Raw genomic sequence first — 19,881 nt, forward strand, 5'->3', positions numbered from 1 at the left:
GGGGAGGGGTGGTTTGGATTTGAGACAGTGAGGTTAGCTTGAGGTAACGTAGTCACTCTTACCGAGTGATGCCAGTATCTCCACAGAACTTTGTGTACAGGATTTTTCTCCTCCACCTTCTCCACCTTCACAGAAGGGGAGCCGTGTCTCAGTGGTAAAATGACGCTAGCATGATAAGCTATTAAAAGCTAACGTAAAAGCTAACAATCCCGAATGAAATGTTCATTGCAAATCCATAACCAGGACAGAGTTTGCTGGATTCAATGACAATTACATTAAGCCACTGTTGTCTATCTCCCAAGTCCACGGGAAAGTTATGGATTTTTGACAACCTGCTACAAGCCATGCTAAAGCTAACACGTTTACGACCGACCGTTACAGAATCAAAGATGGGCGGGGCTTATATACGGTAGCTAACAGCATGATGACGTGAAACTTCTGAAACAATATGCAACTTACACCAGTTGACCAATCACAAAACATCTCAACTGTAATACCTCGGTTCAACCTGTAGGGGGCAGCACACAGACTGTTTTTCAATATATTACTTTTTTATACAAACAGCCCTTTTAAAGACCCATTCATGGAGCTCAACAGTTAAGAAATTTTGATTTAGTGTTTGGCTACCCTTTGAAGTTGCATCTCTGACTATTTCTTTAGCCAAATCGTGAATCAGGAGCAATGAGAAAATCTTTTGAGAAAAGATTGTATTTGTGATGTAGGAAATTTCACCATTCTGATGCATCCACAAATAGATCCATGAACGTCTTTGCTTTCCTCGTCTGAGTTTAAATCTGGATTAGCTCCGATATTGGTCGCCATTTCTGTTACATCGCTAATATTAGGTTGGGGGTGTGAGGGGCTGTAAGCTAGTGGGAGAGAGTGTAAACAGATATCTGTCGGCTATAGGTGAACGGGAAGGGGGGCGGCTTACACAACCTACAACCAGCGAGAGCCATGTGGGGTTCAGTGTCTTCTTTGGCACATGGGTAAGACAGAAACTGATCTTCCAATCAGAGATTGACAGCTCTACTTTTGCACCACGGTGTCAAGGAGAACATGTGAACATTTCAGCAAATAAGTTGTGGCAATAAAGTTCTGCTTTGCCTTCATGGCCTTTAAACCAGGGTTCTCCAACTTAATTTACCTTGGGGAAACTGAAGACAGAATCTGGTTGAGGCTGAGCTGTATGGGGTTCTATCTGTACCAAAAATATGTTTTTTATGTCCACACTCTATATCTTTAGTCCATTGTCTATGTCTACTGAACAAGTTTATTGAAAATTTGTTCATGTCTATGTACTACTAAGCAATATCTTCTGCGTGTCCTGTGTTACACCAGGCGCTAATGACGCTAGCAAACGTTGCTAAGGACTTTTCTGACGACCAGATCAAACAACAATAGCAAAGGCAAAGTTTTAAGCACAAAGCAAATACAAAACTATCATCGAATGCAGAAGATATTTCTAAGTAGACATTGAAATGATAAATAGCGTATACTTGTATAGCCCTTTCTACCCTCGTCCGAGGGCCCAAAGCGCTTCACAGTCACAGACCCATTCACCCATTCACACACACATTCACACACTGGTGGTGGCTCGCTGCCGAACACTGGCGCCAACCTCCCACCAGAGGCAATTCGGGGTTCAGTGTCTTGCCTTGTCAAGGACACTTCGACACATGGGCGGGCAAGGCGGGAGTCGAACCTTCTCGTTTCCGATCAGGAGTCGACCGCCCTACCACTGCACCACGGCCGCCCACATTGAGCTTTTATATTAAGGCGGGGGCCACAAAATATTAACTTGGAGGACACAAATGGCCCGCGGGCCGTCAGTTTGAGACCCCTGCTTTAAAAGCATCACTGCATCAGCAGCTCCACGGTTGTATGGGGATTATTTCAAATCCCAATGATGGACAACAAACTTTCATTTTGTAAAGCAGCAGTGATGCATGATGGGATAAAACAACTTATTTCACACTAGAAACTGTGTCCAAGTGTATTCACGCAGATACACTGCCAATATCTAATATTCAGGAAGACTTTTCTTAGTTTGCGTTGCATAAAAACCTCTCAGGTTTAGAATCTAACCTGTGCGTTGACGTGCGTTGACGTGCTCAGTGACCGGGGTTTGCAGATTCTTTGATGAATCTTCTCTGCTGCTGCTTCTCTGAGCGCTGCTGTCTGTCTGACCTTGGAGAGAATTCGCAGAAGCAGCCACTTCTTGGATGATTGGCGGCCGTCCTTCCACTTGTGAAAAGTCTTTTTCATTGACTGGAAATTGTTTGGGCGTTCTTTCATAACTCTTTCCAGATTGATGTGGAACCGCAGTGGCTTCCTCTGGATCTTGTGTTTTTTCTTCTTGGGGCCACACACCTGCATGTTACAGAGCAGCATGTTAGATAGAAGGTAAAACAGTAACGAGAGATTAGCTTTTCACTCTTAAATAAACCAAAATTTCTCCCAAAGTGACTAAAACTATGAAATACTCAAATGGGGGCTTGTCCGTGCTCACTTGGATAACTTCAGACTAAAGTCGTGACACAAAAAGTTCTCTGTAAGCTTTGGCGCAGAATTTATATGAACCCAATAAAAGATCATAGAGCAGAAGAATGCAGATGCCGACTGAGGCTCCGCCTCACCCACACAGGTCTGCTGCATCACCTCTGAGCCCTCCTGACCTCCCGCCTTGGCTGTCTGTCAGCGGTCTGTGGAGGGGGCCGGTGTCAGGGCTCCGTGTGGGGTCGGCCACACTCAGCTGAGCAGGAGGAGGACGCACGCGAGCCCCACCAGCTCAGGGCTGCACTAATGACGGGGCCCCCGGCAGCTGGGAGGCCCTTGGGTTACGTGGACCATTGGTTTAATTGGCCTAATGAGATGCAGGGAGGTCAGGTGCCACAGGACGGAGAGGCCTGCTGCCGGGTCACCCAGCCAGAAAGTTTCTTTCTGCCACTTTGTTGTTGTTGTTTTCGTCTTTACCCGAATGACGTCATGTTCATTTTCTGTGCGTTTGGAAGCATGAAATTGTTCTGATGAATCACTATAGCATCACAGAACGCACAAGATCCAGAGGGGGGATTTTAGGGAGCAAGAATATGTTCTTTGTGCCAAATCTTTGGTTGGCTGGAAGATGTGGACTTCAGTACAACCTTACCTCTGTGATGTCAAGATGACGGACGGAAGCAGAGCATTCCAGGGATTAGACACATCTATATGACCTTTAATAAAATGATTCCAGCAAATCTACTCATTAGACACATCCATACCTACTTTTTTTTAAGATTTAGTATGATTCCAGACACATCTATACCAACTTCTGTTAATTGATTCCAGCGATTGCAGTGATTAGACACATCCATACCTACTTTTTTAAGATTTAGTATGATTCAAGTGATTAGACACATCTATATACCATTTTGTTAAAGGTTTACAGTGATTCCAGTGATTAGACACATCCATATCTACCTTTTTTTTAAGATTTAGTATAATCCCAGTGATTAGACACATCTATACCAACTTCTGTTAGTTGGTTCTGGCGATTCTAGTGATTAGACAGATCCATATTTACCTTCTTTAAAGATTTAGTATGATTCCAATGGTTAGACACATCAATACCTACTTTTTTAAAGGTATAGTATGATTCATGTGATTAGACACATCTATATGCCATTTTGCTAAAGGTTTCCAGCCATTCCAGTGATTAGACACATCTATAACAACTTCTGTTAATTGGTTCTGGTGATTCTAGTGATTAGACAGATCCATATTTACCTTTTTTAAGATTAAGTATGATTTCAGTTATTAGACACTTCTACATCCCCTTTTGTTAAGTAATTTAGATCATTTTTCTGATTAGACATGCCTACTTTTTGAAATAATTGTTATGATTCCAGTGGTTAGACCAATCCAAACCCACTTTTGCTAAATAGTTCAGATAATTCCAGTGATTAGACACATCGATATGCCCTTATGTTAAATTATTTTGATCATTTTTCTGATTAGACATACCTACTTTTGAAAAGACTTGTTATGATTCCAGTGAATCCAAACCTACTTTTGCAAAATAAGTCAGATAATTCCAGTGGATAGACACATCCATACATACTTTTGTTAAAGATTTGACACATATCTAGCATGAAACACATCCATACCTCCTTTATTTTGAAAAGAATTCATTTGATTCCGGTGATGAGAAACATCCATTCACACTTTTGTTAAAGAATTTAGATCATTTTAGTGATTAGACATACCAACTTTTTAAAAATAATTATGAGTCCAGTGATTAGATCCATCCAAACCTCCTTTTTCTTAAATAATTCAGATGATTACAGTGATTAGACACATCCATCCCTCCTTTTGTAATATAATTTAGATCATTTTGATTAGGATACCTACCTTTTTTTTAAGAATTATTAGGATTCCAGTGATTAGACGCATCCATACCCCCTTTTGTTAAAGAATTCAGCATCTTTTCAAAATTTCCAAAATGTTAAAATTAATTTTTCAATAAAAAATAATGACAGTTTTAGACATTTTATACCATTCATAATATTAATACATGTGAAAAACTATATATTTTTGTTTTAGCTTTGCTGACTTTTTAGACATACAAATGTTTTTGCATTGGTTGAAGCTGCCTTAGTACTGTTTGCAGTGGAGGTGAAGTTTCTTTTTTCTTTTTCGGCCTCTTCTGGCTGAAGTTCATCTGAAGTTGGCAGACCCTGAACATTTGTCAGACGGGTAGAGAATCACAAAATAAGAAATATGCCAATAATTAAAAAATATTTATATGTTTTTATTTTTCAATGAACTTTTGCTGCTTTAGCCCGCGTGCCTATTTCGTGTCCAGAGAAGGTGATGGTGCTTTTTGGGGGATGTGGGGGCGTGCGGGGCCTGCGGGCTGGGAAACCGCATCTCGGCTTCCGTGATTATTAGATGCTGTTTTTTTAAATCGTGCTGGCAGAGGCCAGCTCCTCTTTTTCTCATCTCTGATATTTCAAGTGCCCTGAGAGAGGAGAGGAAGGAGCATCCACGGCGATGGCTCCTTTTTTAATTGCTTTGGATGAGCCTTCCCGCGCTTCTGAACGGGGCCTGCGCGGTGCATTCCTCTTGTTTTTGGAGGAGACGCCAGAGATGGTTTGAAAAGAATCCATGACTTTAATTGCACGGATATCCGTCTATTAGTGGGGAAAACTCGCGAAGGAATTGTTTTTTTATTTTTTTATATTAATAAACTGTTCTGCGCTTTCTGGGTGGATGGACGCAAGAGGCGGGAATCTTTTTGTGGTTTATTGATAATAAAGTCCAATTAAAGCTGAAGGCCGTTTGGTCTTTAATTGAATTTGCAGGTAAATAAGTAGATTATCTCCGAGGCTTTATGGCGCTTCCATAACCCAAATAAGCATGCAGCCTATATTTCTGAATCTTCCATCCGTGCGTAAAGTGGCGCAGCAGAGCGGAGGTGAAGGCTCTTCCAGAGTTGGCGGTGGAAATAAATTTGTGACTTTTATTTTTTGTTTATTTGTGGAAGGCAAACAGCATGGCTAAGGAAAATGACTGAAACCTCCTCGCAGTCGAATTCTACTGACGTCTGAATGGCGGCGGATTTGCATTTTGGCAGGGTCACCGCGCGCAGCTTTAATTCACTTTGAAAGGCGCAGACGCGCGGAATCACATTCAAGTGCCAGTTACCGTCTCCTGCTTTGCGCTGAGTTTCTGCAGGTGCGGGTCCACGCACGAAAAACGCGCGCCCCAGCAGCCACGGAGCCTCTCCGCGCGCGCAGAGAGCGCACCGTTTTGGATGAGGTGCGCGGATGTCCCTGAGACACATTTTTGCTCAAATTAATATTTTAGGGCAAATCAAGAGACATTTATGAACTGCAGGATTTGATTTTTGCGCCAGAATTTAATCATCTGTGGAAAAAAAACTTTAAAGAAGTTTATTTTCAAATGGAAAGTTTGGATTTGTGACTTTTGCGCTCTGTGGCAGACGATATTTTTATTTCATTTTCACAGTCACGCGGCTCCCTTTCATGTCTGCCGCCCCCACGTCATTCACGCGCGTGTGCGCCGCGACAGAGGGGCTGCCTGGGTTCGGATCTCCCTCTTTGTCTGCGCGGTGAGCCCGCGAGCAGCTGCGGGGTGGCGGCGGGGTCTGGAGGGACCCTGGAGCTGCGCGTCACTTTGCCATCCTCTGCCAAGGTGGCATTAGAGGAGCAGGGTGGGGGGTGGGGCAGAAGAAGACTTGCTCCCACCCCCCACCCCCACCCCTACCCATCTGAACTTTGACTCCATGTCAGGGTGGAAACTTGTCGATTTGGCAAATTGCGCAGCGTCAGACGAGGCTGCGCGCTCTCCTGCAACCCCACCTGCTCCCCTCCCCACCTCCACCCGTCCATCTCTCTCTCTCTCTCCTTCCCAGCCCTCTCCTCCCCCCACCCCCTCCCTTTCAGCTCTTGAAGCGAACGCATTGGCTGGGCTGCGCGCGTCTCGCTGCCAAATAGGTGGGCCTACCCCGCTGCTGGCAGAGGCTCAAGCGATGGTTGGGGGAAAGAACGCGGAGAGGACGAGAGACGGCCAGCGACACGCAGAAAGAGGAAGAAAGAGAGGGAGAGTTGGAGAGAAAAAGGGGGGGAAGAGCCGCGGCAGTCGGCTTTGCCAGCGGTCCTGTGCGCGCGTCCAACATTGATTCGGCTCGATTTTTTTTCCCTTTTTTGCGCTCTGCTCTCCCTGGCCCCCCATCTGTGTGTGTGTGAGTGTGTGTATGTGTGTGTGCGTGCTTCAGTGTGCGTGTGTGAGTCTTGCGCCAGGCCCGGGGATCAGAACACACACCACCACTAATTACATTTTGCCAAGGATTTTTTTCCTGCAAGAATCAAACATTTTTTTTTATTTTTTATTTGCAAAGCGCAAAGGATTTTTTAAAAGTGCATTTTGCCAACAATTTTGAACTTTTTTCTGACATAATTACATTTTTATTCCATTTTCCTCATTTTTGCAACCTATGGCTTAATCCAAAATAAGAGAACAAAAAGAAAAAAAAACTTTGGCTGTGCGTAATTGCGCGTTCTGCTAATTATTTTTCCTGCTCTCACTCATTTTTTTCATCTCCACTCTGTGCCAAACCAGCACTTGCTTTACATTGGGGAGCGCGCGAGGAAAAAAAACTGGTGCAGGAGATTTTTTTCCACTTCTTTAAACGCTGTGCCAAATTTATGATGAGAGTGCAAAATGGTAACTACCAGGCCGTCTGTCTTCCTCTTGCAGTGTGCTTTTCTGTGGTGATTTGTGCCTGCCTTCAGTGTGTTGTGGAAATGTGAGTCTGGTTGGAGCTCCCGCGCGCCACCGTAGCGCACAGACATAGGAAATGGTATGGCTGATCTCTTAGCGGCGCATTTCAGCAGTGGTCTTGTGGCGGCAAAGCTTGGCGGGGCTGAGAGACCGATGTGTGGCAACCCTGGCACAGGAGCGCTGTGGCGAGATCTGGGCTTTGTCGCCCAGAGATATGTAGTGAAGGTATCCCGGCCCGGTTCGGATCACTTGTGGTATTTTTTTTGCAGAAGAGAAGCGGGAGCGCAACTTGACTTAGTTCTTTTTATTATTATTATTATTATTATTGAGTATTTTTATTTACTTTTATGTGATAAATTGTCTATTTTAAAATGTTTTTTCTTTTACTTTGATTTTTTTTCTTTTTTTTCCTGCATGTTTTTTTATTTTTAAACCAGATATTTCAATTATTTACTACATTTTCTATCATTTTTGTTTCATTTAATTCAATAATTTAATTTGGATTTGGTTGATTTGATTTCAAATTAAAAGCCTTTTTCGCCCTGTGTTTCCTCAGGATGAATTTCACCCCTTCATTGAGGCCCTCCTCCCCCATGTGCGTGCCTTCTCCTACACCTGGTTCAACCTGCAGGCCCGCAAACGCAAGTACTTCAAGAAGCACGAGAAGAGGATGACCAAGGATGAAGAGCGCGCCGTGAAGGATGAACTCCTGGGAGAGAAGCCAGAGATCAAGCAGAAGTGGGCCTCGCGCCTGCTGGCCAAGCTCCGCAAGGACATCCGGCCCGAGTTCCGCGAGGACTTTGTGCTCACCATCACGGGCAAGAAGCCCCCCTGCTGCGTGCTGTCCAACCCCGACCAGAAGGGCAAGATCCGCCGCATCGACTGCCTCCGCCAGGCGGACAAGGTGTGGCGGCTGGACCTGGTGATGGTCATCCTGTTTAAGGGCAGCCCCCTGGAGAGCACGGACGGGGAGCGGCTGGTCAAGTCGCCCCAGTGCTCCAACCACGGCCTGTGCGTGCAGCCGCATCACATCGGGGTGACGGTCAAAGAGCTGGATCTCTACCTTGCCTACTTCGTCCACACGCCAGGTACGCTGCACTCCCCACTCACAGAATTCAGAGGATTCAAAGAGCCGGCCGGCGTGTTCCTGCCTGATTCAAAGACATACTGAGAGTTTGACAGCGCGGCTTAAAACCCGTGTTTACCCAGAGACGCCGGCGCATTTGCTCAAGCATTTGTGTGCAAATTTGTGCAAATCCAAATGCGCATGTTCCGCGGCGCCGTCGGTAAACAAAAGCATCTGCAGACCTGTTTATCTGCGCGCACGCGGAGAGACACTTTTGTCATATGTCCGTAATCCTCCCCCCCCTCAGCCTGTCAGGAGGCGGCGCGGCGTGCGTCTGCGTGCGCACGGCGGCGGCGCCGGTCGCAGCGACAGCTGGCCTGATCCCAGGTAGTTCAGGAGGCGGCCCGTCTGCGGCCACACACACACAAGCAAACACCCCAGCTGACCCCTCGCCGCTCACACACGTGTGTTTTTGATTGTTCTCCTGAAACAGAAACAGCAGCACAAAATAATCGTCATGCACTTTAAAACAGGATTCGCATCAATTATCATTATTAATTCCAATGTGGGGTTCTTTTCTCCTTCATATTGATCCATTATTGATCACCGGGAGCTGGCATGGTCGGGATTCTGGCTTTTATCCTCCAAATCTCAACTTCTTCTGCTCAGATCTGGACTTTAGTTCAGATTTAGCTCCAGATCTTAAAAGGAAACACCAGAATCCATGTTTTTCTTTTCTTTTCTGTCTGTGTTTTGACTAATGTTTGTGCCCCAAAAACTCCCCAAGATTGAACCCCTTAAAGGCTGTTGTCTCAAACATGCAACAAACCAAACTAGCTACCTAATTACCTAAATGTAGCATTTACTTAAAAGCAGAAACACGGGTGAATATATTTTTTATAGCTGGAAAAGGAGTTAAGTCCCAAGTGTGTGAAATAATTCTCTGTATCTGAGTGGTGGACGGATCTAAAACGTCTTCTTTTGTCCATTTTTTGGCCTTTTCATGGTGATGTTTGTGTAACTGCTGAAGCAGATGAGGCTGCAATCGAGTGGTGGGAGTGGTGAGCTGCAGACACAGCCGCACTCGGGAACCGTTTAACCCCTAAATCCAACCCTTTAATGCTGAGGGTCAAGGGGGGGGGTCTCGGTTGCAGATTTGAACTCAGGGTGGACGCTCTACCTCAGGGTCACGGAGCTGGTCTTTAGGATCTCCTTTGCTCAATTGAAGCAGCTGATTTGACTAAAAAGGAGTGATTCTGGGGTTAAGCAGAGTTTATAGAGGGAGGGGGGTTATTCTTAGCTCCACAGTCCCAGGAAGCAGCTTTTTGTGAAGCTCTGCTTTCAAGTGACAGACCAGGAGATCCCCCCCCCCCCTTCATCCATGCTGTATGGGACTCCGCTTTCATCCAGTTCCGCTCCTGATCCGAACCCTTTTCTCCCGGCCGGTTCTGTCGGGACGGTGTCCCGGCTCTGGGGTAGCGGAGCAGAGCTCGGGTGATCTCATCCCCCCGCGTCCCTCCCAGAGACCCCGGCTGGAGTCATGCTTTCCAAAGCCCCGGCGGAGCCGCGCGGCTCCAGCATTAGTCATGTTTGGAGCGCGGGCCGCCTCATACGGCTTTCATTACTCCTTCTGTTATGCTAGAAGGACGTCTCTGAGAGCCTCAATATTTGCTCTCTCTCTCTCTCTCAGGCCGACAAGCCACCGTATCTCCACGCCGCTTACAGCAGGCCGAGATGTTCATTTTGTCTTTGTCTCGGCATCACAAATGACCCAAAGAGTCTCTTTTAAAAGGGACAAACAAAGGGAGGAATTGGAAACAGAGCGGCGGACTTAACGCCTTCACGTCACACTAATCCATCAAACACATCTTATCTGCTTTGTCCAATATCCTGAGCTTCAAAGGGGGAACGCTATCAGATGTGTGGTTATATAATGGGGAAGAAAGGAAAAAGGACAGAGCTGGATTTGTTGTTTTTTTCCAAGTGTTATTTTAGCATGCAGATCTGGCGGTTCGGGAGCAGAAATTCCAGATTGGGAGAAGCTGCTCCGACACTAAAATAAAAGTAGGACGGCAGGTAAAATGATTTTGATGCATTTTTCTTTCCACCTTTGACCCCGTGGCGTCTGACCACTTTCACTCCCAACTTTCCAGCGCTCCATAGATCCAGCTGCCGAGCTTCCTCCAGCCTTGGTTCGCTTCCAGCCTGCTTAAAATTCACTGTAATTATCCAGTTTAGTGAATAATGCTGGAAAAAAGAAGCAGAAAGTGATTGAATTCTGTTCTGGAGTCAAGAAAGTGCTGCTGCTTTATTGTCTAATTTCACTGTATGTGATTTTTAATTATTGGAGTAATTAAGATCAATAAAGAAATGCTCAATTTAGTCCACTTTTTTAATTATCCTTCAGGAAATTTATTTTTCTGAAGAAATGAAGTCAGTGATTGCAGCAATAATAAACACTCCTGCTTCCACTCAGTTTGACTTTGAATGAAACTGGACTTTGTGTCGGCGAGCACAGCGGCAGGACCGCTCCTTGGCTCGCTGTGAGCCGGCGCCAGCTCGGAAATCTGCCCGTCCGCTGAAAACATACGTATCCCGGTGCAGGAGGGGCGGCTTGGCTTCAGGCAGAGAGGAGACCGGTCCTTTCTGGGCTGTTTCCCGATCGGAACGCCTTGTTCCCCGCGGTCCGCTGGAGCAGAGCGTGCCCTGGAATTGGGACAGCTCTTTCAATAAGGAAAATTGGACATAAATCCCAAAAAACACCTAATTTTTAATCAAAATAACCCTCCAAAATGTCATATTTTTGACTTTTTTTTCTCTGCATCCACATTATTGTCATCTCTAGCTGTCCAGACGATTCGGAGCGTTGATAAAAAACGGAAAAGAAAAGCGTAGAGTGAAAATAATGCGGAATATCACGCTGAAAACAAAGGCGGAGGGAGGGCGCTCATTCAGGCTGGTGGGGCTGGTTGGCAGCATTTGGCACCCAAACCCGCAGCTCTGTTTGAAAGGTGCCAGCTTTTCAAATCCACACACAGTCGCTGCCAACTTCTCCTTCTCATCCTTTTTCTCTCATTTTCACATTTTCCAGCCGTACATCCCGACGTTCCGCCGCCGAATGAAACCATATTCCTGCGTGTGTCTCCCTGGTTTTCTTTTTTAGGTCTGCTAAATTATTTCGAAACGTTTCGGTTGGAATTTCTGTCTAAAACAAAATGGAGGATATCAGAGCGCATATGGAGAAAGATAAAAAAAAACATGCCCACAATTCCTTTCTAGCCTGAAAAACTTTGTAGGGATTAAAGGTTGATGGAGGAAATGAAGTATTGTTCATTACTCCAACCCCCCCCCCACACTAAAAGATGCTGTGAGTGATGGGAGCGAGCGGTAAACGCCGGGTGTGGGGGTGGGTGGAATTACTCAATAATGATCAGAAAATTAGAGGCATTATTGAGGGAGAGTAAACAGGCCTCTCTAAGTGTGAAAGGCCCCCATTCAGGCCGGACCAGGAGCAGGGCTCCTTTCTTCCTTTCATGGATCACCCATGGCCTCAAGAGCCCCTCCTTTGTCCCTTGAAATAACAGAGTGAATATATGGGGCTGGAGAGGTGGGGGGTCCTGCTCCCACTGGATGCTGCACGCATTCACTTCTAGTTATCCTAATAGGCTCTTCTGTCTCTTTTAATTCCGTCTAACTCGTTCGGTTAACTTTTCCATTTAGACGCCACGGAGTCACGGAGTTCAGAGATGCTGGCAGCTTTCAACTTTTTTTTTTCTGTTGGTGCACCTGGGTGTCTGATTTTTTTTTTTTCATTATCATCAGTGAAAACGCTTCTTTTCGCTCCGCATCCGAAGAGGAGGCACGCAGTCCGGGGAGGGAGGAGAGGGAGATATGTGGGTGTAAACGAGGCGCTAATGCGACCACTTCCGTGTTGTCGGTGCAAATGCTCTAATTAACAGAAAATGGGTAAATAAATAAACTTGCCACGTCTCGGAGCAGCTGAGCTGCAAATGTGGTGCTCAGATGGGAGATGAAGAGGAATTCACAGTGGCTGGAAGAAGGGAATTTACCGGAAAACATGTTCCAAACACACAACAACAGGCTTTTACTTTATTACTTTGTTACTTTGATACACAAACTGTCCATCAACTGTTTGTAAACGAGTTCAAGTTTGAGACTGTAAATTTTCAACCGTTGACACGATCAATGTCATTCCAGTAGATTTGGAAGGAGAAAAGCGGTGCTAAATGACTGCGGTGCTTTTCTCCTTCCAAATCTACTGGAATGACATTGATCGTGTTAACAATTTCAAAATTAAAGTTAATCAAAAGAATGTAATTACTGGAGCTCCAGTGTTAAAAGGTGATGCTGGACATTGAATCTCTCAAAATGTCTGTTTTCCGTCCATCAGAAAGCTGTCTCTGACATGCCTTCACTGATCTGAGCGATCATTCCTGCGTTTCGGGAGGAGGAGCTTCACCTGACTCTCCCTCCTCCGTCTGTTTGCGTTTGGAAGGGAAGGCCTGATTTTGGACTGTCACGTTCTCCTTACACATGAAATTCTCCCGCCTGTAATTCCTGCCTCATCTGAATTCCTATTGGCAGCTTGGACGCATTTCTTGAAAAAATGGAGGAGATTCAAGACAAAAAACATCTTTTCATATCTTGGGGCAAGCCCAGTGTCAAATTTAAAAGGAACAGCCCGCCCTGCATTAGCACAGCCGTCCAGACGAGCGGATGAATGGGGTTGCCATGGCCACTCTGCTTTGTTTTTCTGTCTCGCCGTACCTTCGCTGGGTGATTTCCAGCCAGAGTTGGCCGCTGCGGCGCTGGGCCGTTTCCTCCGCGGCGCTCGTGTCCGCCGCCAGAGCACAGTGGGCTGTAGGAATCCCCTTCCACTGTGTACAAAGCGTCCCCGCGCCCACGCTGATGCATAAGCAGACACATGTACAGCGGGGTCGCGGCGTCCGTCCAGCACAAAGAATCCAGTCATTTAGAAAGAACGACGGATCTAAAACGTCTTCTTTTGTCCATTTTTTGGCCTTTTCATGGTGATGTTTGTGTAACTGCTGAAGCAGATGAGGCTGCAATCGAAAACATATTCACACTTGGGTCTTTATTAACTCTAACTGTAGCATTTCTCACTGCTGTTTTTGGAGCAGAATAAACCCCAGAATCCAACCTTTTAGGGCAGGGGTATTCAAATCCAGGCCTCGAGGGCCGGTGTCCTACATGTTTTCCAACCAACCTTCCATTGAAGCTCCTTATTGGCTAAACATACATGATCCTGGAAATTAGCAGCCAATAAGGAGCTTCAATGGAAGGTTGGTTGGAAAAAATGTAGGACACCGGCCCTCGAGGCCTGGATTTGAATACCCCTGTTTTAGGGTATAAAATACATAACACGAGAGTTTGACTTAATTTTGTTTTATTTAAACATTTAAATTTAAAGGATTGAGATGAAACTTCTCATTTTTGAGGAATTCCTCTGTTCCAGTTACATACTGATTCTCAGTATTCACCTTTTTCTCAAACGACAGTTCACAAAGTTCAAAATACAAAATTAGATGAGTGTTGTAGGGGAATGTAAAGACAAAGAAGATTGTTCCAATTAGGGCTGGGCGATAAAGCGATATATATCGCAATAGAAGTTTTTCTTCATAGAAGAATGAGTCTATCGCAATAGACTTTTATTTTGAAGGCTCCAACACCCCCGCGGTCACTTCCGCTAATCATGAGTAATGTTTAGTTTCAGCTGGAGAAGCAGCGGAACATTTGGTGATTTTTTTATCGGGAGCCATTCAGAACTGAAAGACGAACCTCTGGACTTATAGCAGCAACAGAACGTTTAAAAAAGTGTTGATTTGCTGATCGTGATGTAGCATTAGCAAGATACTAATGCTAACAAGCTTTCCGTTTGTAGCCTCGATGCCTTCACAGACTAGTTTACTGTCGGACAATATTTTACTGACCGGACTTTGAGACGTGGCGTATAAATACAACAAAATGATTTTGTAGGACGTTCATAAAAAAACGTTTTTTTAATATAATGACAGAATTAAATCCCCTGTGTTTTAGCAGTGGGTGTTAAACAAAACACTGCAACCGGGTGTTGTGCTGAACCCCTCCGCCCCACCTCTTTGATTCATGAGAGCACTGCAGTTTGAATGTCAATGATATATAACAAGAATAGTCCATACATTTATGTTTTCAGGTGATTTTTTTAAATATAATTTAGTATTTACTTAATATTAAATGTAATCTCTTGAAGGGATTTTTGGTGAATCTCTCCCTGTTATCAGCATGTTTGTATTTGAGTTTATATCTATATAATAATAATACTAATAATAATGGATTAGATTTTATCTGCGCTTTTCCAGATGCTCAAAGCGCTTACATTGTGTATCCATTATTCATTCACACCTCATTCATACTTGGTGACGGTAAGCTACTACTGTAGCCACAGCTGCCCTGGGGCAGGCTGACAGAGGCGTGGCTGCCAGTACGCGCCTACGGCCCCTCTGACCATCACCGGAGCATTCATATGCATTCACACACCAGTGGAGCCACACTGGAGGCAAGGAGGGTTAAGTGTCTTGTCCAAGGACACAACGACATTTGGCTGGGGGGAGCCAGAATCGAACCGCCTATCCTTCAATCATCTACCGCCTGAGCCACTGTCGCCCACGAATATATTTTATATATATATATATATATATGAATTGCAGCTAAAAGCAGTTGCATCATTTTCAGTGCAAATAATTTGTTGATACTATGATAGTAAAAAAAAACATTTAAATCTAAACAACCTGCTGGTGATTGCACATTTTTTGAGCTGTAGAGTAGGGCTGGGCATCCTTAATAATTTCCAGAAAAAATTCATTTCAATTCAACAGAGCCTGGATTGTTTCCATTCCTTTTTTTTTCAATTCTTTCGATCCATTCAATTCGATTCAATTCAATTTTGAGTTTACACGGTTTAAACATTTAGACACATTTGTTTAGAAACAATCTACTAATCTACTATGTTTTTAATATATTTTTTTAATCTTATAGATTTCACAAACTGTAAAATGTATATGTGAAATATTGTTATTATCATACAGTGTTACATGGTTTCTCAAAATTTTCTCAATTCTTTTAATTTTAAAAAACATTCCTAGTAGTGTTTTAATTATGAATGTGAAGTTTTTAACCAAAATCCCACAACCTAAATGTCTTAAAAATCTATTTTTCATGTTGATCAGAAGTTTCTGTTTCCAAAATCTCCTCTGAGAGGGCGTGGCTTTTGGTGCTCCACCTCGGATCCTTCTGTCTTATTATAACAGCTCTGTGTCTCTCTAGCATAAATCTTCACCGCTGCTACATAAAAACATCCATCAATATCAGTAATGTCCAGCCGTATGGTTCTGATCCGGATGTCAGCTGGGACGAGGAAGTGAAGATCTTCATGGACAGAACTTCCTCCAAAATCCTGATTCTTTCTCCTTCCAGTTCACCAAAGACTCTTTTAGCTAATTCTCCAATGTTTATTGACTGTGATCAATACATTCAATCATTGGTTTCTCAGAGTTCTTGATAAAATAATCAAAGCTAACATCAAAATGCTCTTTCATTGATTTACAATCCTTTCCAACTGCGGTCAAATGAGCCGCCGTTCACATTTCCGTGGTCACATCAAGAAGCTCCGTGGAGTCTGGTGGAGATTTTCCAGCGTTCTCAGTCCTGCTACCGTAAGTATTGGATGAAACTCACACCAAAAATCCAGTGATGCTGATTTGACCACAGAAATGTGAACGGCGGCTCATTTGACTGCAGTCAATGTGAAGATACCATCTTCTCTTCTCCAGAACCTGAACTAGACACTAGGAACAGATGAGGGTTTAGTGCATGTGCAGCAGAGCTGTTGATGGAAAGAAGATCATTCATTCAAACAGAGTCTGTCCAAGACAGTTTGATTGATTTAAAAGGAGAAATACTCGGAAATGAAAAAACTAAATTATTTCTTATCATATTTGTTCTCTTAAAAATGACGCACAGACATGTTAAAGACTCTAAAAACAGGATTTTCCTGGGAGGGGGACTTTATATATTTTTTTTCCATCAGTTGCTGCTGAAATCTCACTGATCCTGGCTGGGAATCAACAGAGCCACTCGTTCTCCACTTCTTTAACAAAGGAAGTGGAGAACGAGTGCTTCACAGCTGCATCTTCAGACGCTTTGATCTGTCCTTCCACACACGGCGCAGGTATCTTCTCTTACACATCTTTTGGCATCTCTTTGGCAAAGATCAATCAGACTCGTTTAACTTTACGGTGGATAAAAAGCGGGTTAACTCTCTGAGAGTGTAGCTTCTGATCAGCATCATTTGAGTTTTTTTCAGATCGAGTTCTTAAGAAGCAATAACTGGAAAAGACGGTGTCTTTTATTAGACTTGGCCCAGCTGATGGCGAGTGATGCCTTGTGTGTGTGTGTGTGGGGGTGTGTGTGTGTGTGTGTGGGGGGGGGGCTTTTTCTGCGTGCAAAGATCAGAGCAGCGTCCCCCGTTGGCGGCGTGATCCTCGGAGGTGAAGAGTGCGAAGAACGCTTTCAAGTGCGTGCTGTCAGGCCGAGTGCGTGCATGCGCTCATGTGCGGCGCAGCAGCGGGCGGAGTGACAACAAACGCGGTGTGCAGAGGAACACATGAGGGTCCTCGCTGGATTCAGCCTGCACCTGAGCTCCCCCCTCCCCCCTCGCCGCACCTGAATCCTGCCGGCGGTTTGTTTCAGAGATGAAGGGCCGACGTTGCAGGCAGAAATCCTCAACGCTGATGCGACCCAGCTGGGAACTCTGGGAGAGAGATGGGAGGCAAACCCCTCCCCTCCTTGACTTGGTGCAATCTGTCACCGCAAACATGGAAAAAGCCAAAACCTGGAGTTTTAAATGATGTGACTCCCGGGAGAAAGAAACCTGCAAGCGATTCAAAGGTGCTGAATATCCTAATTATTCTTTGGTATTTGAACGTCCCCTAAATCTCTCATCCTCCCTCTCCATGGCAGCTTTTGATTGGTATATTATTAGACCCGGACCACCATGCCTTCCAGCCCCACTTGAGTTTCCATTCTTCTGCTGCTCAGCTTTAATGACAGGCTCTCCTCCAGCCGGCCGGAGAGAGTGAAGGGGAGTCAGTTCTGCTCCAGCGGAATGGTGATAGAGAAAGTAATCCAAGCCCCAGTGTTTATTTTAAGAGCTGATGATCTAGAGATGGCCGTTAAAAGCAGAGGGCAAACAATTTAGGGGCAGTAAATCTAGGAAGGAGGACGGGGCGGCAGGAGAGGGGAGTGCGCTCTGCCACTTGCTCTGTCCTGTTCTTCGTGTCTCCGAATGAGACGACAGTGAATAAGAGCAAGCTGGCCTTCGTTCTGTGGTTAGATTTTTATCTGCGGTTTTGGCTCTGAGAGCACCCCCCCCCGTCTGCTCTTTTATTGCTGTTTCTGCTCGTTCCGTCTTGCTGTACGTTCCCTTCTAGCTTCGCCATAAAACAGGCCTTAACGAGGTTCCATTTACCCCCAACAGCATCACCAGCAGGCCTGCTAACACCACCTCCATGGTCGGGGTCACCTGACCGTGGAGGTGATGTTACCCACTGCGATGAAGATGTGTTTTGAACATGTTCTTGTTGCATTCTCTGATAATGGAGGACACAATTAAAGAAAATTAATCTTAAAATTGCATTTCTGAGTATTTTTCATTATTTTTTTTGTAAACCAGGAGTAGATGCAAAAAGGCATTTTGAAAAAGATCATTTCTGATCATCCACTTGCAGACAAATAGATCCATGAACGTCTTTGTTTTCCTGGAATCTGGATCAAAACTGTAAAGCTGGATAGCTCCAATTTTGCTCATAATTTTTGTTGTATCAGTAATGCGAGGTTGGGGTTGTGAGGGGCTGTAAGCTAGTTGGAGAGCTTAAAAACAGATGGCTGATGGGAAAGGGGCGGGGTTGTTCCATGCCAACGGTCTCATCCACATGTGATGTTGCTTTGAAACTGGACGCGATGTTAACCCTTCAATGCCGGAGCTCCAGTATTTATGTTCTTTGATTTAACTTTTACATTTTTTTCTTCACTTTTTCATTTTAAATTCCAGTAGATTTTGAAGGAGAAATGCGCCCCGGTGCACATCATAGCACCTTCTACGCTAGCCAGCTGCGCAGTGGATAGCATAGCGAACTAGCCCTCTACACTAGCCAGCCGCCCAATGGACAGCATAGCAAGCTAGTTTTCTACGCTAGCCAGCCACCTGGTGGATAGCATAGCGAGCTAGCCTTCTACGCTAGCCAGCTGCCCAGTGGATAGCATAGCGAGCTAGCCTTGTACGCTAACCAGCTTCCCAGTGGACAGCATAGCAAGCTAGCCTTATGTGTTAGCCAGCTTCCTGGTAGACAGCATAGCGAGCTAACCTTATGTGTTAACAACTGCCCTATGGATAGCATAGCGAGCTATCCTTCTATACTAGCCAGCTGCCCAGTGGACATCATAGCAAGCTAGCCTTATATGCCAGCCAGCTGTCTTGTGGACAGCATAGCGAGCTACCCTTCTACGTTAGCCAGCTGTCAAGTGGACAGCATAGGAAGCTAGCCTTTTATGTTAGCCAGCTGCTCAGTGGACAGAATAGCAAACCAGCCTTATGTGTTAGCCAGCTTCCTGGTAGACAGCATAGCGAGCTAGCCTTATGTGTTAACAACAGCCCTATGGATAGTATAGCGAGCTAGCCTTCTACACTAGCCAGCCGCCTGGTAGTTAGCATAGCGTGCCAGCCTTCTACGCAGGCCAGCTGCCCAGCGAACAGCATAGCGAGCTGGCCTTCTACGCTAGCCAGCCAGCTCTAGCCAGCTCTAGCCAGCTCTAGCCACTAAATCTAGATGAATCTGGTGTGCTTGCCGACACCTCTGTAAAGCCCTCCAAAACATATAAACCCAAGCTTCTTGCTCAATATCATCCATGTTTTCCCTCATGTTGCAACGACTTTAAGGATCAATTAAACCTGTAAAAAGTCCTCTTTTCAGAACATCAAGTCATCAAGTCTTTATTTAAAGGATTGTGGTGATAAAAGTAAGAAAAATGATTCCCAAAGGTGTTTGTTCCACAAGAACATTGCTCCATTTTAGCTCCAAAGCACAAAGATTTTCAAACCTTCACATTAGAGCTACATTTTGTTTTCAAAGGTCATAAAAGACACTCATTAACCGTGAGATGGAGAGAAACTAAGTTTCGTATTAAAAACTGTGAATTTTCTGCTATGAAATTAGCTAAACATAATAAACACTCTGAGCCGTTAGCTGGGAGTAATAGAAAACATCACAGCTGAGACAAATGCTGCTGCTGATGGAGTGTTTGAGTTCAGATGAGCCCAGAAAAAGATGTCGGAGCAGCACTGCTGCACATGGTTATACTCTTGTCAAATAGTTTGCAGTAACTTGATTGATCTCGATTGAGGTCGCTTTTTTGGCACCAAAACACTCCACTGCAATTTTTTTTTTCTTTTT

At 44.8% G+C, this 19,881-nt stretch overlaps 1 protein-coding gene across 15 annotated transcripts in view; it reads left to right on the forward strand.

Moving 5' to 3' along the window:
* nfixb (nuclear factor I/Xb) overlaps window positions 1-19,881 on the forward strand; it is a 196,884-nt gene that overhangs the window by 56,325 nt on the left and 120,678 nt on the right. For 10 of the 15 annotated variants that reach the window (XM_036213369.1, XM_036213371.1, XM_036213368.1 and 7 more), the window contains one exon: window positions 7,844-8,375. In XM_036213369.1, the coding sequence (XP_036069262.1) occupies window positions 7,844-8,375 (532 nt within the window). The other 5 variants (XM_024271629.2, XM_024271639.2, XM_024271637.2 and 2 more) reach the window with 2 other exon arrangements.

This window comes from Oryzias melastigma, linkage group LG8, assembly GCF_002922805.2.
Source record: "Oryzias melastigma strain HK-1 linkage group LG8, ASM292280v2, whole genome shotgun sequence".
In the NCBI taxonomy this organism is placed as follows: domain Eukaryota; kingdom Metazoa; phylum Chordata; class Actinopteri; order Beloniformes; family Adrianichthyidae; genus Oryzias; species Oryzias melastigma.